This window comes from Fusarium subglutinans, assembly GCF_013396075.1.
Source record: "Fusarium subglutinans strain NRRL 66333 chromosome Unknown NRRL66333_c0000319, whole genome shotgun sequence".
Lineage (NCBI taxonomy): Eukaryota > Fungi > Ascomycota > Sordariomycetes > Hypocreales > Nectriaceae > Fusarium > Fusarium subglutinans.
In genome coordinates, this window is record NW_023502382.1 from 16,581 (window position 1) to 38,593 (window position 22,013).

At 46.5% G+C, this 22,013-nt stretch overlaps 5 protein-coding genes across 5 annotated transcripts; 1 reads left to right on the forward strand and 4 right to left on the reverse strand.

The window, feature by feature from the left end:
- Positions 1-377: 377 nt before the first annotated feature.
- Positions 378-3,763, forward strand: FSUBG_13219 (WSC domain protein; the record flags this gene model as incomplete). The annotated part of the gene is made up of 5 exons (XM_036678087.1): positions 378-446; positions 501-1,252; positions 1,871-2,045; positions 2,861-3,022; positions 3,278-3,763. 5 exons carry the CDS (start codon positions 378-380, stop codon positions 3,761-3,763), a joined length of 1,644 nt encoding a protein of 547 aa, XP_036531316.1.
- A 1,160-nt stretch (positions 3,764-4,923) lies between these two features.
- Positions 4,924-6,574, reverse strand: FSUBG_13220 (quinate permease; the record flags this gene model as incomplete). Its single annotated transcript, XM_036678089.1, has 4 exons — positions 4,924-5,969; positions 6,020-6,330; positions 6,380-6,457; positions 6,507-6,574. The coding sequence occupies 4 exons, from the start codon at positions 6,572-6,574 to the stop codon at positions 4,924-4,926; spliced, it is 1,503 nt and encodes a 500-aa protein (XP_036531317.1).
- Positions 6,575-7,408: 834 nt separating this feature from the next.
- FSUBG_13221 (uncharacterized protein) lies at positions 7,409-8,093 on the reverse strand (the record flags this gene model as incomplete). Its single annotated transcript, XM_036678090.1, has 3 exons — positions 7,409-7,684; positions 7,736-7,865; positions 7,921-8,093. The coding sequence occupies 3 exons, from the start codon at positions 8,091-8,093 to the stop codon at positions 7,409-7,411; spliced, it is 579 nt and encodes a 192-aa protein (XP_036531318.1).
- Positions 8,094-10,547: 2,454 nt separating this feature from the next.
- On the reverse strand, positions 10,548-16,607 carry FSUBG_13222 (cytochrome P450 monooxygenase; the record flags this gene model as incomplete). The annotated part of the gene is made up of 15 exons (XM_036678091.1): positions 10,548-11,169; positions 11,217-11,450; positions 12,243-12,338; positions 12,390-12,553; positions 12,601-12,732; positions 12,781-12,919; positions 12,987-13,129; positions 13,185-13,274; positions 13,326-13,423; positions 13,481-13,668; positions 14,497-14,563; positions 14,859-15,836; positions 15,892-16,144; positions 16,198-16,370; positions 16,460-16,607. The coding sequence occupies 15 exons, from the start codon at positions 16,605-16,607 to the stop codon at positions 10,548-10,550; spliced, it is 3,525 nt and encodes a 1,174-aa protein (XP_036531319.1).
- An 813-nt stretch (positions 16,608-17,420) lies between these two features.
- FSUBG_13223 (uncharacterized protein) lies at positions 17,421-21,109 on the reverse strand (the record flags this gene model as incomplete). Its single annotated transcript, XM_036678092.1, has 4 exons — positions 17,421-18,697; positions 18,747-19,460; positions 20,539-21,058; positions 21,101-21,109. 4 exons carry the CDS (start codon positions 21,107-21,109, stop codon positions 17,421-17,423), a joined length of 2,520 nt encoding a protein of 839 aa, XP_036531320.1.
- Positions 21,110-22,013: the final 904 nt, after the last annotated feature.

Sequence of the window (22,013 nt, forward strand, 5' to 3'; positions counted from 1 at the left end):
TATTGAGACTTCTCACGCCAGTCTGTAGTCAGCTTATGCTCAGCTTTCCAGGGTTGTTGAGTGCAAACTGGACAGTGCCAGCCCCATTCAAGTGTATTTGTCTCTTTTCGGCACAAATGGCTTGCGCAGCAGCAAAGCTTTGGAATGCCTCCGTAAACTATTAACGCCTCTCGCGTATATTGGAATTAAATGATGTTCAGCTTGATCTTTATTCAATCTAGAACGTTGAAGCTGAGATCTATGATGTCTATAAAGTGTAGTATATGCCCTATGCAGAGATAAGGATCATCATCAGAAATACCTCATCGGTCTTTATCTCCAGCCCAACCACCCTCCTCTTATATCCATACATGCATAATCACGCCAACTTAGCAATAATGATCGCCAGTACAATCGTTCTCTTCTGCGCTGCTGCAGCCGCTGTTGCCATTCCGGCCCAGTCCTTGGTACGCTGCCCATCACTCGTCACCCCGTAACCTCACGCTAACACTGCACCCCAGGATTCCGACATTCTTCGGGCTCGTGCTGTGGTTGCCTCCACTGATGGTATCTGTGGTGCCTTCAACGGATCTGCCAGCTGTGCAGGCACCGGCTTCGGGAACTGCTGCTCCCAGTTCGGTTACTGTGGAAAGTCCGATCTTCACTGCGGTACAGGCTGCCAGACTGGCTTTGGATCCTGTGGGGTCCAGCCAGGTCCTAACTTTAAGGATCTCGGATGCTTCGCTGACAGTACCTCGGCTCGTATTCTGCCCACTTTGATCAGCCACGCCGGAAACACCCCCATCAAGTGTAAGGCTGCTTGTGCCGACGGTGGCTTTGCCTACGCTGGTCTTGAGTTCGGTAGCCAGTGCTGGTGTGGATCTGCTCCCCAGCAGAACCTTGTCCAGTCCCAGGACTGCACCATTGCTTGCCCCGGTGACAGCACTCTGACTTGCGGTGGAAGTAATGCCATTGAGCTCTTTGCTACTGTTCCTACTTGGTTGAACCTTGGCTGCTACTCTGATGCCACTCTTTCACGCACTCTCAGTACCTCCCTCAACATTGCTGGCAACACCAACAAGAAGTGCCAGGATGCTTGTGCTGCTGCTGGTTACAGGTATGCCGGTACTGAATTTGGCAACCAGTGCTTCTGCGGTAACACTATCGACAACTCTGGTGCCCCTATTGCCGCCTCCACTTGCAGCAAGGCCTGTGCTGGAGACTCCACCGCTACCTGTGGTGGACCTAACGCTCTTAGCTTGTTCTACCTCCTGTAAGCTAGTTATACATCAGCTCGGGTTCCACAACAAGAAACAATCAGACGTCGCTTGTAATAATACTTATTTTCTTGTGGATATAACTTCATGTACTGACGGCATCTGTCTACTGTATGGTTGAATTGAGCCAAGATACATTTTAATTGACTACCTCTTGATATGAATTAACGCCCGAATGGTCCACGAAGTCGAAGTTCTCTCCTCGCGGTCGTCTGCTTGCGGTCCCTAATTATTCTCCATACTCTGATCCTTCTTCTGACATGGCATGACGGTAGACTTACAGTGCGGTGTAGGTTGACGAATGGCTTATCTGCAGGTTTCAACGGTCGAAAACATGCTGGGGGCCAAAGCCTCTTTTAGCCTCCTATAACCTTATCACAGTCTGGGACTCTCGCTTCGCTGACACGTTAAATGCAGCTCTCGCGTGGACTCCAGCGTCTGTCTTGACTAGAGATTCTGATTGATTGATGCTTAAAGCTTATGATGCCTCCACGAGACATATCAAACCAACACACTGATTGCAGATTCTAAATAGATAATATCTTACAAGACATTATAATGATAGTACGCAATACACTAGCTTAAATTCCGCCCGAATTCCTCAAATGTTATAGTTGCCTGGGCGCAGGACCTAGCTTTGAGGTTAACAAGAAGCTCTTTGCTTTGACAGGGGAGCTGCCCTACTTCGTTGCTGTCACGCGCCTCGTCATCGCCCGCGTGACAGGTAGCACGAAACAGAGAGATAAACAAGTTCAACGATCTGGGAAGCGTCTGGTCAATGTCAAGCATGTAGTCTGCTTGAAGGTTTCCTCTTTGTAAAAAGTTTAGCCGCCCTTTTGTTAGGATATTTATTTTAACTGGATCGCATTAAATACATTTGCTGACCTCCGTCAGCATCGTGCACTCCTTCAAACCTACCATCGGGTCGGATCCACTTGTTCCTTATGCTCAAGTACATGTACTACTCATAGCCTAGGAGGAACATGGCATTAGGGACGTGGACGGCGAGATACGTAATCTCGTGCGCCCTATTCGAGCAAAACGTAAATGGAGTCTTATTAGCTACCTGAGCTTAGTCTAGGGTAACTGCCCTGCACAACGTGATCTGACCTAATTCTATTCAAGCAAGACTATACCAGCGTTGTCTTCTTCCACGTCCCAACCAGTAGTTTATCGCGTGTAAGACTTGATAGAGAGATCTCTAGCTTCATTAGAGATAAATCCTTCCCATTAGAGTCTTTTATAATTATTTACTATGCCAGCCATTATAGTCCTAATGCACAGGGATAGGTTAAGTAAAAAGCCTTTAAGCAGGGTAGACTAATAATATCTTAGTATATAACCTAATAGTTACTTTCCTTAATAAAGATAATTAGGCTTAAAGTATATAAAGTATATATAAAAGAAAATACTTAATATAAATATAATAGCCCTTATACTTATTAACTTTTATTAACATTACTATAAAGTATATTAATAGCTTAGTAAAGATTATAACTTTATAAGCTTTTATAGTATTATTAAAGTAAATAGTATAAAAATTTTTATAATTTTTATTTACTTTAGCTATAGTACTTATATATATATTACCTTATTTTTCATAGGTTGACCCGCGTACACTCTACGCTCGCACCCTGCAGCTGAGCAACAAATCTCTTCTCATCATTTACGAGATTTACTCCCCGGAAGATCCACTCTCTCTTCCAATCTTCCGCTCCACAGATGGTGGCGCGATTAGGAAAGAGCACTCGCGATTCACAGACCAGGTCAACGGCTGGGCCGTGGCGTATCAGCCTATCTTATATTCACTCCCTTAAGACTTTGGCGGGTATCCGGCTGGGACTATCCTCGCCGTGGGCACGTCGCTTCCCAGCAACAAGAGTCATGCGTACATTGATATATATGCCAGTGCAGACGGTGCCACAACGTTTAAATTTCTTAGTTACATTGCCTATAGACCGGGTTCAGAGACCGTTCTTAACGGCAATAAGGCTATATAGGAAGCCTTTTTACTTATGTAGAAAGGCAAATTGATCCTCTACTACTCTGATCAACGCGACCTACGCTACGGCCAGAAACTGGTCTACATCACAACAACTGATCTGAGACACTGGACCCCCATTGTGAATGATGTCGCTATGAACTACTACGACGGACGTCCCGGTATGACCACGGTTGTACACATACCCACCAACGATAATTACATCATGACATTCGAAAGCTGCGGTGCACCCGTGAACAACTGCCAGGTTCACGACATTGTCTCCAAGGACCCGACAAAGTCCTTCGGCAAGCCTATCCAACCAATCGTATCCAACGACACAGCGGCGGTGATTCCCTGCGGCTCACCCTTCGTCATCTGGGCTCCCCTCAAGACTGGTAGTGAAGACGGAGCGCTTATTGCGAACGGCAACTCTGATAGCGACGTTTATATCAACAACTACAGAGCACTTCCGGGTACCTGGAAGAGACTAGAGAGTCAACATCAACCAGAAGAACGGTTATAGTCGAGATCTCCGAGTTATCAAGGATAACCGTGGAAACTTAAAGTGGCTCGTTGCAACCGAAGGCAACTTTGGCGACCCTGACACTAATGCTTTGATCGTTGGCGTTGTTAATATTCCCCATTAGGTACCTTTATATAAATTGTCTTGACCTTTAACACCTCGTGCAATGGCAGGATCTATCAGATCTTGTACTTAATTCTTTATTAAAAAGTTAAATATCTCTATAGCCAATACGCAAGGTATAGCCAATAGAATCTCATATAATAAAAATAACACAGTATAATGCTTATTTTTTAGCATATCATAATATATGGCATTATACACTACGCTAAAGAACACAATAACCTTAATGTTAAGTCTCAAGGTCATACAGCTGCTGCCTTGAACCTTATATCTAGCTCAGACCTCTGGCTGAGAACTTCCATTCAGGTGTGAGGAGCTTGATGTAAGCATCAGCAGTGGAGGGGTCTATCAACTCAAAATAACACTCTTATCAAATCAGTTCAGGCAGTATACCAGCTGCCTAACACAATTGCCCAAGAGCTTCCATTCACTACATAGAACTTAACATCTATTTCTTAGATAGTGACATCTCGGGTTATATTTATTTACAATTCTATGGCATCCTTTGCATAAGACACACTACTTTATCATCTTATCTTTTGACTTACACATAATCAACTTCTGTGATATTGATTGTTTCTACTTGAGCATGGCGTCCTTGGAAATATGTGATAATGGCGAGTGATTATGGTAATAGACAAATCAAAGAAAAGGCCTATATGTTTCCAAATGAAGCAATAGAGTTCTCAGTTGGGTAGTTTAAGAAAGTTGCCCTTTGGCTGGAATTGACACAGTTAATGGTATGGATCACGAGGTGATACAAGGATACAGAGCTATCATGTAGTAAACGGGCTAAATCACTGATATTGTCTCTAATGGAGTGTCGCATAACTGGCGATCCTCTTTTTTACATAGCTAAATGATCCTCATCACCATACAGCCCTGAAGCAATTGAAAATATTATATGAAGTAGAGTTACATAGCTTTAATTCTCAATACTGAAAATTCTACCAACGCAGACTAAGCCTTCACACGATCAAGCCCCCAGACCCAACTACAATCCTCGGCCGAGATGCAACTAGTGCAATGTAACACAGCTAATCTCGTACAGTCTCAACCTCCACGCCCTCCTTCTCCAGCTTAGCTTCTTCGACCCTGGCATCCAAGTCACTCGTGCGCTTCTGCGAGGTCCCAGGCACAAACCAAGAGGTACTTGAGAACAAGATATTCATCTCCTCAAGCGGCAGCAATTTCGTCTCTGGCATGAATGCCCAGAAGAAGATGGCATTCGTAAAATTGCATACCACAAATACCAGGAAGTACCTCCAACCGATGTTCTTAATAGCTGGGGCCGTAACCTGTCCAATCATAGTATTGAAAGCAAACGAGGTCATGACACCAATGGAGATACCCTTGGAACGTGTCTTGGTGTCAAATACCTCGGCCGGAATGATCCAAGAGAGGGAGCCACAGGTAAAAGAGAAGCTGACTTGATAGCACCAGTTGATGACGATGAAAAGCCAGCCAAGTGAGTTCTGCAACGACGGAGAAGCGTTGGGGAAACTAGCTTGAGCTGCAGTGACGATGATGAAGCAAATACAGTTGATACCGTTGCCGATGATCAACGGCCAGCGACGACCAATCTTGTCGATGAAAAGCACAGTGCAGAGCTGAGCAAGAACAGAGAGTACGTTGCTAATAGCCTGATACTTTAATGAACTTTGAGTATTGATGCCCATGGCTTTGTAGATATCGGGAGTGAAGTACTGGATGGCTGATACACCAGTCATCTGGACGGAGGCCTGCAGGGCAGTGACAAGAAAGAGGCGGCGGAAGCTCGCGCGGTCGGTAAATAATTCCCGGTAGCCCTTTGCTGCGAGCTCGTGCTCGTGGGCAATGGCAGATTGAATCTGGAGATACTCGGCCTGGACCCAAGGATCGTTCTCATTCCCGTTGGTGTGAAGCTTGGCTAAGGTCTTGAGGCCTTCTTCTTCTCTGCCGTGATCGATTAACCAACGAGGTGACTCTGGGAAGAGTAGAATCATGAGGGCGAGGATGCCAGCGGGGACGATTTGAAGGCCAAGAGGGATACGCCACTGTTCGCTGGTGGCAAAATGCAAGTTGGTTCCGTATACAGTCCATGCTAGGTACAGTCAGTGATGCGGTATCTAATATGGATGATTTTTGACTTACTTGCTACGACGGCTCCAATACCAAGCATCAATTGCTGCAGGCCAGTGACGCGGCCTCTGATAGAAGGATGCGCGATCTCGGCTTGGTACATTGGCACGATCATGACCAGAATACCGACGCCAAGCCCGGCAACAGCTCGACCAGCATAGAAGAAGGACAAGCTGTGGCCAGCTGCTTGCAAGGCACCACCAACGCAGAAGATGATAGCACCGATCATGATTGCGAGTCTTCGGCCCAACCAATCACCCATGGGGCCAGCCGCGAAAGCCCCGAAGAAGCCTCCACCCGTGAAGAGGGACACAACGGCGCCGCTAACAAGTCAGCAGAAGGACAGACATTGGGTCGACAAGAATACCGTACCTTTCATTTGCGCTGGGGTGGAAAGCCGAGACGAAGGAAGTCGAAGCAATACTACCTCCAATGACACCAAGATCGTAACTATCGATGTCAGCTAGTCCGTGAAATCATTTGGTTTTATGCGATTTACCCGTAGTTGAAGGATCCGAGCGAGGCGAAAACGCCGACGAGAAACTGGTAGGTCTTGGGAGCAATCATGGTGGATGATGCGTTTCTTGGCTATGATTTAGGGTCATGGGGGGAGGACTGAAGCTTTTATAGATAATCATCACAGGCGCGATAAATAAGGAGTCGAGTGTGTAGTATGCGTATGTAAAAATGCGGGGCTGGACTAATCCGCAAGCTAGTTACTTGGTCATTGGCTCGCCTATACAGGTACGGTAAATCGCTGTCAGGTGCCAGGTCATTATTCCTTCACCTGACGATAAGATGAGGGGAAAGCCCGGGTCCATAAAGCACAAACGGGTTCATTCCCCGTGGAGAAATTTGTGGCGTGCCTTAGTCTGGGGAGTCTTCAGGGCGCTTAATCTCAACGACCTCACTATACTCCATATTGATGCGCTGTGGGGAGCAGTCTGCGGAATTCTGACCACTCCGAAGCTCGTTATCCCGGCGACCTCTAGTGTGAGCGAGAACATGCGCAGCAATGAGAAGCTGAGGCTCTCACGCTACTTGAATTCTAGCCAGACCTTTTTCGGCTCTGGTCAGCCGTTCACATGCCACTCCGCACCGATCATATCCGGGGTAAAGTCTGGGGTCGACAGTCTTCGCGGTATTATTGCCCCGAAAAAGTCACTAGTTCTTCCTTCCAGATAACAGTGAAAATCTGATTTAAATACTGTCGTTTATAGGATTGCTTAATATTTGAAGAAGAGTAAATACTTGACAGGAACTAGGGCTGGGCTGCTCTCACAGCTCTCTACTCAGCACCCCCCCAACCGGCCTGCTGAATTCGTTTGCGGTCAATCCGACTCTCCATAACCCCAGCCTCACAGTTGCTACGCCTGGTAACAACGGGCTTATGCCTCTGACTTATATAGGAGTAACATCAACCCAGAAACGAGTGTCGTCAGTCTTGTAAGTAGACTTTGAATCGATTTGCTTTTGGATCCACTCAACGGACTCACGGTAGAATCGGATGTCTTCCGTGTTGGGGTTTGATAAGCCGGTGGCGCCGTTACGGTGCCCGGCAAACCACTTATCGTAACCGTACTGTTCCTGGCAATCCCAACGAGAGGCAACATCAGCGTAGATATCGGAGCTATGAGTGAAAAGAGCAGTCGGTGAGCGAGTACGCGTGACAAATGTCTACTCCATCAGAGCTTACTTGAGCTTAGCACAGTTATTCCACTGACTTACGGCCTGTCCTACAAATCCAGCTCGCTTGGCGCAGACACGAAGAATTCCCCAGTTGACCTTGAAAACGCCAAAGTTGGCCGCATCGAGGGTCTTGCCGCCGCCTATGGAAATTTGAGTCTTAATTTGCCAGCTGGTAGATGTATCTCTACAGCGGGGTTTACTCACCATACTTGTAGTTAGTTTACATGTGTTCATCCTCAAGCATGGCAATAGCCAAATCAAGAGTGTTGCCACCAGCATTCAAGATAGCTTGCTTGCGGATACCGAGGCCAGAAACAGGGTAACTGCCACGGTCACCGGGAGCTGCGACAGAAGCAGAGACGAGGGAAATGATAGCGAGGAGGCTTGTGATCTGCATTTTGGCAAAGGCGTCGGGATTGAGGGGATGATCTGGATAGATAGTTTTGTATCGTGCTTGAATCGGAGGACTTGCTATAGAGTGACGAACAGTAAGACAGCTAGGTGGATGTTTTATATATTCATTTCAATAATAACATAAAGAAGAAATCGATTTATATTAATGGAAGCATGTGATGTCCCGCCTCATCCGGACTCGAATTGGAAGGACATTTACGCGTCTGTGGAGTGCGATGTAGAGATGCAACCTGAAACACGTAATATATACAAGACTCAAAGGAGGATCATAGGATCTGACCATAATTTGTAAGGAACAGCCCCATCGGACCGACAATAGAGCTTAAAGCAAATTGATCCACCAACCATCAGACCGACAAGCATTCGAAGAGCCGTCGAAACTATTACAAATTTAAAGTCGAGCGGCACCATGGTAAGTAAACCTCCCGGTTGGTGCACCATATGGAGGCGAACAAAATCTCTCTATGCCTCTTTGGGAACGGGAACTCAGTGTCTGAATTAATTTCTAGCCTGTTTAGGAACGGAAGTAAACTCTTTGCCAAGAACTGGATTGAAGTCTCTATCTCTGTCGCATCGAGTATCTTCCGTTCACAGGATCAGGCAAAATTTGTTCTCGGGTATGGCATTAGACTCAGATTTGTATGACTTTCCGTTGCTGCAGGTTGAGTGTTCTACTTTTGGATCCCCGGGGGAGAACAAGCTCCGTGGCGATGGGAAGCGATATCATCTCTTTAACATACCCGAGGCGAAATTGAACAACCTCGGGAATAATCATCCCGCCTTGAGATTGACACTTAGTCCTCTCTGCTGGTTTAAGCTCTCGGCCATGTTGAATGATCTATGTCGTTGTTGGTGAGCTATGACCTTGTTATCTTAACTAGTTCGTTATTGATCTATAGTTTCTTGGAATTCATTATCTCTGTTCGCAGCCTAAAGCTTAACCTTATAGGTGGCAGTCATCCTCATCGATCTATAGTTTCGACCTAACATGTTAAAGAGATGTGTCAAGCTGCCTTGGTCGCTTTTCAGGTTATCGAAGGGTTCACTTTATAAATGTACTAGCCAGATAGTGACAAATTAAGAGGACTATAGAAGCTCACTCCATATGCCAGAATTCAAGCCGCCCTGGCAAGTTCTACTTGTTACGTTGTAACTAGAGGATTCACACTGAAGTAGCTCGTCCAAGATGGCCCATGTAGAATCAAAGTCGAGTTCTTGGAGAGAATCCAGGGACATCCCTGTGCCCAAAATCCGCTCGTTATCATCCAAAGACCTATATACTTGCTTTTCCGGGGCATCTCGCTCGCCAGTGTGTATATGTGTTCCGAATTGAGGACCGTTGATTCCAGGTTCAAATCCTGGAAGGCGACTTTCCAATAGTGCCAATATTCTAATGACGTGAGATGCTGCAGGAGATTGTAGCTTGTATTGGTCAAATACTCGCATGCACTGCGACCACGAGGCTTGGATCGATTCCTTGTCAACATCTGCACTCAACATTGGGTAGAGACGAGCAGCAGCTAGTACCACAACGCAGGCAAACGCATCTACTCTGCTGTTAGCAAGTCCAATGCAGCATTACATGCTAAGTCCCCTTTTACAATGTATTTTGTGGGAAATGGATGTCCAGTAGGAGGTGCCCATGTTCTCATACATATGTGCTACCAGTTCTTGTGTTGTTGAAATACAAAGCGTGCATGCTTTCAGGGCCAGGTGCCAGTGAAGACTATCTTGACTGTTGAGCATGTTTCTGGCACTGGCTTCGTTAGAAACCTGAGCCACTAGAAGTACAACTGGCCTGAGGAGAAAAATGCGGATGTATAGTAATCTGATGCCACCCCAGGTTAGCTAAACGATACAAAGGCAGGACTGGGATTGAAGAAGAAAGTGGCATAGGTACCTGGAGTGCAAGATTCGAGAGCCCAGAGCAACTCCAGATTCGTCAGTACAAGGCGAATGCATATTGCTGTCAGAAGTTTCAAGGAAAGGCGGGAGTGTCTCTTGAAACTTGATTAACTTCCTATGATAACCCATTACAAGTTGTAACTCTCTCCTATCGAGGAGTCTCTGTTATCGCTGTAGGGACTGGGTTTTTTGTTGACATAAAATTCAACCAAGATCTGATGCAGTATGTCAAACAAGTTGCAGAAATAAATGAAACTGCCCATCTGTGGATAGGCATCCAATGGTTGAAAGCCTTGACCGGTTTCCGACAGATGTTCATCATTGATCATCTCAGGTTTCGGAACACTCGACGAGTCCAAAACCATCGGTGGCCGGCCGAAAGTACAGGCGAGCTGGCTGTTGTGGGCAAGCTTTGTTTAGTTAGGGGACACAACTATGATCATCAAGTACTGACCGGTCCAGAAATACACATGCATGCCATACTCTTCGTTCCATTTCTCGCTCGACCTGGTTTATTGAATTGCGTTTGGGATCAAGATGAAGACCCATGCTCTGCGCCGATCGAATGGCCGAGCCTACGATGTTCCAGCATCTGTTGGCATGTAGACTCCAGGTACACGCCTGTAAGCAGTGAAAGCTGTACAAGCGCCAAGCTTGGATAGTCCAGAAGTTCGTCGGCTAACAGAGCTTTTGATCTCTGGTAAAACTTGCTCGCCATAGTCAGCTTTCGCGTAGCTTCCATCCGCTCGCTAAATTGACACCCGATTGCTAGGGTTATATTGAGGGTCGAGAAGAAAACCGCGTCGTCCACATTGCAGATTTGACTAGAACCTCTGGTATCGTCTACCATCCATAACTTATCGTAGAGTCTCATGAGAGTCGGTCTATGGAGAATTGGCAATATGGGGTGTAGGAACTTCCAGTATGCTTGTACAAAGCCATCGGCTACCCTCCGGGGCGGAAGAAATAATGCTTCTTCATCGATGGCCTGGAGGAGAGGATATTGATTGTTAACTGGATGATGAGAGACCCTGAAGACTGAGTGATCCCGGTTCACAGTTCGCAGCATTGACTGAATAAATGATATTGATGATGACTGGCCAAGATCTTCACTGTCACCGCATTCGGGGGACGGAACTACTACCATGGCGTCACTATTGACACAATCAGTTCTTGGAGGGTTGGAAACCTGTCATCTGACGGGACACCTTCGTAATGAGCGTGAGAAGTAGATGGGGGATCATATATCATCTCCATATCAGGTTGTTGTCGTATTTGGCGGTACCATTTGCCCTTCCCTCGACCCAAGACACTGTCCTGAGTAGGAGAAAGGTCTGGGTACACGTTCGTTCCAGATATCACGCTGGACAACGAAACAGTGGCTTGGGACTGTCGCTCATACTCTTGCACTCGAGCCTCTAGGTCTGAGACATATCTGTATTCACCGTGATTTAAAGAATTTCTCTTGATACATAGTTGTATCATTACCTTTTGGTTGTGAGAGAACTCTGTTGATACTGACAAGTAACACCCAGACCCTTGGCCTTGCAGGCTGAACAAGGAGGTTGCCTGCCGTCGCATCGCGTCTTTCGTCTCCGGCAATATTCGCATGCGAGCGCTATCTTGCGGCTTATGACAACCTTTCTTCCACTTTGATTGTATCCCCGGGTTGCGTGCATAGTACGTCTTGGGGGTGGCTACACCTGGTAATCTTGCTTGGATTAACGAGCTTACCTCCTGGTTTCGTGAGTGAACTTTGATTGCAGGTGCGTGGTAGGTTTAGAATACGTCAAGCCCAACTACGCTAGTCACTGTTACCCCGCGTTCTGGTCTTCTTGGCGGACTGTAACATTGCCGATCGTGTCTCTGGAATGGGCATAGCACCCCGCTTCCGACGCTGGGCCGCGTTTTCCGACGGCTATGTTTCTAGTAATTAAGCATCCTTCACTACCGCCGCCATTGTATCACAACCGAGCTTTTCAGACTGACGATGGGGAGAACAAAAACATAGACTATATAGCATAAGAGAGCAGGAGAAGGCTTATTAGAGTAATAAGCCAAACACCGGAATAAAGGCTTTTATGTCCGAATAATAAGTCTCCTTCTGTTTACCTTCCCATCCCGGTCAAGCTCTTGTTTAGTATCAAAAGATGTCTCTCTTTGTTATACCTCCCGCATGTGTACAAGCAACCTCGCCCCAGCCGGGCCAGCATTGAAAGTATCATACATTCTCATATCTTCTTCAGTCATGCTTTCATCGACCTTCCCATCAAATCTCAAAAAGAAAGCTGCCGTGAGTTTGGAAAGCTCCATTTGAGCGAGGCTATCATGTTAGCTGATGCAACTGCAGGAAAGGCAACTTGTCACAACTTACTTGATGCCGATACACCTCCTGGAACAAACAGAAAAAGGCGTCCAAGATGCCTTGCGTGTTTCGTTGCCATCAGTAGTCAGCCATCTCTCAGGAATGAATTCTTCAGGTAATGAAAATGCGTCCTCGTTTCGATGCATGGTGAAGTTCTGGGTTCCCACTATGGTCTAAATGTCCTTAGTTTAGAGTATATAGTATTCCAGGTTTGACTTACCCCTTTAGGTACTGAGATCCCATCGACTATTGTATCATTGATTGCGGTGCGTGGCAAGGTCGCCACGATGGTAGGATACCTTCGTAGGGTCTCGTTGATAACAGCCTGAAGATACGGCAACTTGCCACATGTCTACATCAATTAGCATATGTCGTTAACGTACTTGCAAGGTGAAATTACTTGGTAGTCGGGCACTAAAGCTGGGTCTGGGAATGCTTGGAGTAGCTCTGACCTCAGCTTCGCTACAACCTTGGGCTGTCTTAGACACACCCAGGGTATGTATATAAACGTGTTTGCTGTAGTTCCGCTTCCGCCGAACCTAGCCAAATGATCATCAGCTCGATTGAAACATGCCAAGACCTATCTATTATGGGGTCTGAACTTACATGCCTCCCATGCATTCCTCTGCAAGCTCCGAGTTCGTCAAATGCTGGGCCGTGTCTTCGCTCTTGTCCGCACTTAGGAGATTTCGGAGAAAGGGTGTATGCGAGTTTTTCTGGCGGACGTCTTCGATAAGCGTGAGCGCATACTACCAAAGATTAGTTGATGTCGAACGAAGCAGTATATTCTTTAAGGCTATTGACCTCTTTCCATGTGCGAACATCCCTGAAGTATCCGCCGACGGGGCCAGGGACATAGACTCCGTACTGTTCCATCTGGGGTAGGAATTCTTTCTATGGTCTCATTATTTTAAGTCTCCAGGTGCTCCTTTAGATGGAACTTACATATATAAACGTGGGTTTCCAAGCCTTGATGTATCTCATGACCTGGTGCGGCTGGCCTCGCTGCACAGACCCAGGGTCTTCGTCAAACATGAGATGGCCTTGGCTTCAGTCAGCCTACTGAGTGCGAAATTTCTTTCATTGTCTCTTGCACTTACACATGACGTCGAATCCCAACCAGTGGCACCAAGGGTACACGTCAATGGGTCCATTGTTAGCTCTCGCCGCCCACTGGTTCAGGAGCGTCTTGATCTTTGAAGAAACATGGGGCTCGAAATCGAGCATTGAAGATTGAGAAAAACCTCTGGAGAAGTTCTTTCGGCGAATTTTATGGGCTTCAGCGTCTCTGTATCAAGTTAGCTTAAGTATGGCAGGACTCTTGCAAAATACTAGAAGGCTCACCTAAAACTAAACAAATAACTCTCATGGAAGATTCGTTTTGCGCGCTACCTTGAGTTAGAAATGTAATACTATATGTCTTTACGAGTGAATACTTATACAAAAGGTCTCTTCTTTGGTAAAGTTATTAGAAGTGTAGATTGCCTGCACGGCAGCGGGCGTTGAGAAGGAAAGTTCGTTCGGTCCAACTCGAACCACGGAGCCGTACATGGCATGTGCTTCATGGATTCGTTCTGATTTTCGTCCTCGGAGATTACCGGTCCGGCTCCATAATCTCGAGACTCGTGCAAGCGGTGGTCCAGGATACTTAGATAGGGGATGGAAAAAGAAGTTATATAAGATAGAAGCAGCTACTTTAAGAACAGAGAGAGCACAAAGTGCCAATACAGCTGTCTTGAAAGTTGAGGTATGAAAGTCGTCCAGCAACATGATGGCAGGCCTTGGTGTTTACAATTTGCAACAGATATAAAGACTGAGATTGAAAGGGTAGTTAAATGAGGTAGCACACTTTGAAACTAGTTCTTTCGATTCATTGTTTATCAATTTATCTGAGAAAAACAGTTAATGATTACCAAGTTGGAAGCTTCGGGAGACGATGAGCATCGGATCGGGGAGTTAACTGTAGTAACCCCACAATTGTCGGAGAGATAAGGTGCGGTCTATCATTGGTCGGTGATGGTCTGTTCTTCTGGTGACGACATTAAACTTGTCACATACCATGGTAATAGGGATACTTCATCTCGCTATAGCCAGCCAGTGAAAGACCAGATCTTACGTTCCTTCCACATAGTGATCGACACGATTGTGGAACAGGCAGCCCGAGACAATGACTTTCTCAAAAGCTTAGATTAATGAGTCTGCGGAAGCAAGTCCCGCGGGGTTCGAAAGGGGCACTGCCAGAGAAAAGTGGTCACGGAATACGGGACTGCGCTAGAATGAGAAACATGCCGTATTACGGTCGCCTGAGATCAGCTACATCACCTCCCTGCATGTGATAAATTGCCGCCTAGAACACGCACCACTCTGTTTGAGGAATTCGTCTACTCACTTGAGCAAGGCGGGAGAATAGTAAAGATTTATAGCTGACTTTCCCTAATCTTTCCGCTATCCTATAAAGATCCAACCTCTATCGCTTACGCAACTGACAAATGAGGCCAGATTGGCGCGGAAACCATGTTGAGATGATCTTCATCTTTTGTCCAGGCACACTCAGAATCTCATATCGAGACACTAAAGTAGCAACGACCTTATATATCTCAAGGAGGGCGAGATTCCTGCCAATGCAAATTCTTGATCCTCCACCAAAAGTCAAGTCAGCACCATTCATCTGGCGAAGTCGCTGCTGAAAAGCCTCATCATCCTCGCCGCTCTTTTGCAACCATCGCTCAGGGCGGAATTCATCTGCATCATCGCCCCAGATACCCTTATTCCGGCCGATAATATAAGGATTTAATCCAACTGCTGTTCCACCAGGTACGAAGCTTCCATCAGGTAGTTGTAAGCCAGTATCAGGCACGTATCGTTCCAGAAGCATGCCAACCCCAGGGTGCATCCTCATGGATTCGCGGATGACAGCATCAAGATACGGCACCGCGCGTGCAGACTTGTACGACACTACCTTTTCCTCTGCTGCGTCATAGTCTAGCGACAGTAGCTCTTTCTTAAGCCTGGTCATGGTGAGCGGGTTCTCGAGCAAGAAGTTGAAAATCGCACGCAGGGTGATTGCCGTTGTATCAGCGCCAGCCAGCATATTGACCTGGAGATAACCCGTAATGACACTGGTATCAACTAGATCGGGAGACTTCTTCATGGCATTCAGGAAATGATCCAAGAAGTCAAGTTCCTCTGCTGGCTTGCGGTCGATCTCATCCAACTTGTCTACGCGAGACATCATTTTCTCAACAGAAATACGCGTGACGTTGCCGAGGTTTGGCGGTCCAATGCGTTTAATCGGGTTTTTGTCCAAAAGATAATCCAAGAACGGCATTTGACCGACCATTGCGAAGTAGTCGGTAACTTGGTCAGCGGTATGGATCGTACCGTCAAAATCATAGGCTTTTTCCATGTATCCAAAGCGTTGGCTGAAAGTGGCAGAGCTAATCATATCCCAAGTATCTAAGATAATCACAAGTCGTCAGCGAGAGTTACCAGAATATTTCAAATGACTTACAGAAGGCGATCCACTGTCCAAAATCGAATTGTTTCTCTTGACTCTGCTTGTCCATGAATCTTGTTTCTAAATGGTCGCAAAAGTCGCTGATGACTGTATCAACATGGGATTCGAGGTTCAAGATATTGCTCATTGAATAGTATTTCACAATCGGTCGCTTCAGGCGGGCATGAGCTGCTTGGTCGGTCGTGCTGAACAAGTGATATGTGATTTTGCCATTGATAACAGCACTGCTGTTGTGGTAGAACTCGGTCTATAAGGCATTAGTCTTGAGTGTTCCAAGGCGTAATTTGAACAGTTCTTTACCTTGCACCATTTCCCATCAGTACTGTAGATTGTTTTAATCAACTCTGGATAATCAAGGTCCAGCAGGTTGGGGCCAATTCGAACCACCGGCCCATACTTGTCATGCAGGTCCTTAATAGTCCATTGATATCTCTGGGTCTGGACTTGATACAAGCGCCAGAGGTTGGTCCAACCTGGTCACAGTACATATTAGACTTTGTTCATTCATTGAAAAGGCGGGATTGTATGGAGCTGGCTGGCAGAGTCAGACTTGGGAACTTACGAGCAAGAAAAGGTCCAGGATAGCTACGCAGGGGAGATGTAAGTTCCGAGAACACCAACCATATAAGGGCAGCTACAACCAGGGCAGCGATTCCCCCGAACAACAATGTCGTCAGTGAGTACTTGAGCAAGGTACCGTCGAGGGTCATATTGATCAATGATTATCATTCAGATACACAATCAATTGGAATATGGATAGCAGAAGTTAACCAGGCCTGTCAAACACATCCAGATGTGCTGCTTCTTTATACAAGATTGGATATTAAACTTAGTTTGCATGCCTAACCCGCTACCCGATCATTTCTCTGCTTTATCGGATCCCAATACCTTGGTTGTTCTCGTTATTGTTCGCGCCACGGCTCGGATTTCCTTCGGCATGTGTGATGCAAAAGCTTATTCGTCCTGTAGACGAATAAAATTCATTACCCCGCACTTTAGCGATTTGAAATCTGGGGAAATCCATTTGCTTAAGCAGGGCACAAGAGTTAGCGTTGGCCAATGTCTCGGTTACCGGGTTATCAAATACAAAATTTAATGCTGTCCTTCCTTTCGTCCGTAATGCAAACTGTCTTTCTGAGTCAGGCACAAAGATTCATATTGTGGGGTATAGGCTACCAGGATGGAACCTAGCAGCTTGTCACTACTCCTTTGTTGTTATTATAACAAATCTCTAACTGACCAGATATACCCCTTTGTATTCTCTGTTTTTAAAGTATACAAATAGAATCTGTGAGCGTGACAGTACCAATCATAAGCCTTTATACCGTTTGCTGAATATATATTACCCATACGAGCTATTTAAGGACGTTCAGGATCTGGGCATCCGCGACAAGGATGTATCTATGTTCAAAAGCCAACATCGATTTCAAGGGGATACAGCCTAGTTCAATAAATATTTGCTAAATACTATAAGAAGCCTAAGTCGTTAGGACAGCAGCAACACTAATAGGGGCATCCATCTCCTAACAGCAAAAGTCCTTTTCTGCATAATCAATGTCTTGAGAAAACTCATGTCCATCAGTGCTTGTATACAGCTTGCATATACTTATAGCCCTCTCATATGTAATAGCCCGACAAACATCACCCTGAGCAAAACATCTATCCATGCATTCCTGAAAATCCCAAGCAAAACTACTATCACTATAAGTTCCTTGTGTGACATCGTTTGTGCAGAAGATGTCGAATTTGTCTGCGTCAGATATAGCATATCTAGGCTTGAGATCATCACAACTTCTATATGGTCTTGTGGTTGTCGTTGGATCTGCAGTAGTGGTGGTAGGATCCTGAGGTGTTGTGGTAGTCTCATCCGTGGTCGTAGGACTTTCGTTTGATGAGGTGGTATCCTCTGCAGTTGTTGTTGTATCAGAGGAGGATGGTTCAGTAGTAGTCTTCTGAGTTGGGATAGATTCAAGGGTAGTGTTATCTTCCTCGGTTGTTGTCGTGCCAGAAGAGAATAGCTCAGTAGTACTACTCTGAGTCGAGATGGTTTCGTTGGCAGTTGTATCGGTGTCTGTTGTGCTTGCCCCCGCCTCAGTCTTTGAAGTTGTATCTGCCCTGGTAGTGACCTCGGTAGTCGTATTATCGGCACTAGCAGTATCCACAGTTGAGCCAGTGTCGAAAGTTGAGTCCCTTGTGCTAGCGTTTCCTGTATTGGTCGTCTTTGGAGCCGTAGGTGTCGAGTCTGTCTCGCTTACGACAGTTGATGTTGCAGGCAAATCACTCAAGTTGAGCGACGACTGTGATGTCGTTCCTCTTGTGACCACGCCAGTCAACACCGAGTCAGTACTCGATGCACCATCTGTTCCAGTTGCAGACAGGATGTTTGAAGTAGAGGCTTCAAGAGTGGGTGCATTGGCAGTGGCTGAGCTCAGCAAAGTGTCATGGGAAGTCCTGGAGGATGCATCCGGGGGTGCCTTAGTACCGGACGTCTGGAGAACTACAGACTCGGACTCTGTCACACGGCTTGATGGAAGTAGAGTACCAGGGATAGTGGTTGGATAACCTGTACTCTCTTCCGTTTTAGAAACTGTGATAGGGAGGTCTCCAGACTCAGACTGCGTTATATAGCTTGGTGAAGAGACGATACTAGAGCTGGTCTCTGGAGATATCGTGCTGTCCTCTGTTTTGTAACTTGTGATGGACGTGTCACTGCCAAAACTAACAGCTTGAGATGCTGATGTGCCAAATGCAGTAGTAGTCTCGCCAACACCCACGAGCTGGCCATTTTGGCATTGTGAAGCTAAGTATAATGTTAACAATGACACATAGAGAGAGTCAAGTCCTCTTACATTCATAGACAGATAGCGTGACTGGGACACACCCCGGAGGTCCATCGGTGAATACGACGTAGACTCGGCTATCAGACGTCTGGCAGAATTGTGCCTCACCATTAGGCAACCCGATATTTCTAAAGACAAGCGAACCGCCAGAGGCTGCAAACCCCGTTGATATAGAACCTCTAGAAGGTTGGTCTACTCCGACGAGTTCTTTGTAGTCGTCGCCAGATGTATAATAGATTGGAAAGTCGTTCGAAAAAAGCTGGCCCTGGGCGAGATTGAAGAGGGAAGCAAACGTGCAGATGTCGGTGTCGGCCGGGCTTACAAATCCACCTAGGGTTCTTCTAACGAGATAACGCCCTCTGTTGTTGCTATCGAGATTGACTTGGAGAATGATTGATCTCCCTGCTGGTACGATCACGCCATTGGGGGTCGTGGTGGCCTCAGTGACAGTAGCGGTGTCCAAGGTGATAGCGGCAGATACCGATGTAACAGTGGTAGAGGCCGAGGTGATAGTAATAGAGGTTAAGGTAATGGCTGTCGAAGAAGATGTAAAACTCTCACTGAATAGAGCATCGGTTGACCCGACGGATACAGTATTAGAGCCCGATTGTATTACTGCGTGGCCCGTGTCGTGACTAGAGAACTCAGAGTCGACCGAAATGGAAGCTGAAGCCTCGTTTTCTTGTGAAGCAGTCGACGTCAAAGAGTCTGGGACGTCTATTCCTACAGAGCATTAGCGGGAGGTAATGTAGGACTGCCATGTGGACCATCACAGACTCGGACTCGTTTAGGTGGAAGTGTTTCCTTGGAACGTCGGCCTTGATGAATGTTCCTTGGTTGATTGAGGGTCACCCCCCTCAGAAATAGGTACGAGGTAGGTAGAAAGATATGTAACGCAAAAGGTATCAGAGACTACGCCAATTGCTCCTACGAGAGTCGCTACATATATTTGAGACCTCATGATTTCAGGACGCAATGGCAAAAGAGTGTAAAGATTTGAACGAAAGAAAAGAAAAATTGTGTCTATAATGAGGTCCCATTGACGAGATCAATTGTTTGCTGTGAGACAGGGGACAGCCCGTGCCTCTGTTGCCCTGCATATCGTTCCATAGTAGCTTGCACATACCCGAATTCGCAGCCACTTTTCGTGATATTTAAGGGCAGTGTAGGCAAGTGCTTCAAACATGTGTTAGGTGCGGTATTTCGGGCGTTGATTGAGTTAAAAAGAAAGCTGTTGTGGCAGAGTCTCGACATCCAGGGAGGAATGCCAGTCCAGTCGTGGGCTTAGTTTAAGACATGTCAAAGCGACATACTAACCCCCTACAGGCTTAGACATTCCAGCTATTACTAGCCCAGGTATAGTGTGTATAATTAAAGCCTTTGAATGGATGTAGTACGAAGTTGGGCGCTGTCAAACGGTTCAGCTCATGCAGCCTCAATTACTCGCTTTGTTGGGTAGTGACTGATATGCTGTTGGGTCTAAACTTGCTTCCCGTCAAGCGCCTGATGAAAAATCTCAAAATTGCCTTCGTTCTTGGGGTCAAATACCGCAAACCAGACTTCCCGCCACCAATTGCCTGAAAACTCATCTTCTCTCAATATCTTCAGCCAGCAATGGGCAATATCTTCCGGTGGGATACCGTAAACGCCACAGCCTAGAGCACCAAGTACGAGCATGTCATGATTGTGTTAAGCCGCCATGCGCAAGCAGAGTCTCATTTTGGTCTTTGTGATATCGCGGTCTCGATCATTGGCAAAGACCGCTTTTCGAATACTTCAGAACTAGACCTGCGCATTCTACCTTTGCGAGGTTCGTTGGTGAAAAACCGAACTGGTGGACCTCGCAAGGCACCCACAGTCAGGGCGCTCACAGCTGGAAGCTCCCTTGCAGGGAGTGATGACATCTCGTGGCCTGAGGATAGATCATCCCGCATGATGAGTGCGTAGGGGCTGTAGAGAGCGTCGTCTCTCTCGACTGGGTAGTGCTTTTTGTTAAGACTTAATGCGAGGGTGCTGCGGTAGCGGAGTGCCTCTTCTTGTGCTATGGCGCCATTGAGCCATCCTCCGCCTGGGGAGTGACGGTTCGCAAAGTTGACGACTATGGGAGGCTGACTCTTTGGACCAGCATCAGCTTGCACCCTGTGGCAGAGCTCGATGGCAGCATTGCGTGTATCATCGTTGATGACCTGAATGGTAGCTGGCTGTTTGTATGAACGGACAGTTACCAGGATGAAGCCGAGTACGAGAGCCAAACGAGTACTTGACGGAATGTCTTGCCGACTCGTTTGTTCCCAGTTCTTTGAGAAGACCGCGTGAGAGGTCTAAAGTCTCTTATGAAGTAGCTCTGAGTTCTTCTCGCTGACTGCTATCATAAGGGCTGGATGGGGTTGAGTAACGAGAAGATTGGCCTTGTCGCCTTTGATCCTGGAATGATGATCTCTTCATGTCTGAGTAAAAGTCTGAACAAGCCACTGTCTTGATTGTGCCGATTGGGACGTCTGTCGGTTCTATCTAATGTCTGATGTTGGTGTTAATGAGACGTGTATACATAATGGACTCATACTGGAACGCTGTATGGAGACGAATGGAATCCCAGCCTCGCCATGTCAATCATATGCAGTAAGACGTCTTGGGGGTTGATAGACCCATCCTTATCTTTGTGCGCTGGGGGCTAAAGCCTCTTTTAACTACCGACAACCTTATCACAGATAGACCCATCCAGCGAATTGATCAGTCAGCAACGCCGCGCTTATGCATGAAAAAGCATACCTCAATTGTTCACACAACGGTGGAACAGTTAAGCCAATCAAATGGTATTACAGAAAAGGCGGAGGATTACGCACTCAGACATGGGGGTTGAATCACAATTCCTCAGTCGCCCGATATAAACAGAACATGAGCATAAGCGAATGTAACATACGAGATGGCTCACTTCTCTTTTAAGTAATCGGTACATGGATTCAGAGCCACGACTTACTTACGTGGCCGTCGATGGGAAGCTCAGTTGTCCAAAAGAGCTTACAAGTAAGGATATCCCCCCTGCAAAGTCTATGCATGCACTCACCCGAGCTATCACTTCAGTTAAATCAGCTAACCTCCAACCACCAGAATTGTTACTGGTGCCGCGGCTTTCATCTCATGAACCGTAGAACTCCGAGAGTCGATGTATTACGATAAAGAGATTTCATGGCTGGTGATTGCAGGGCAAAAGTGTAAAAAGGCCAACGAAATGGAAATTTATTAGGCCACGTTGTTTTGAACTATGGGATGACTGCG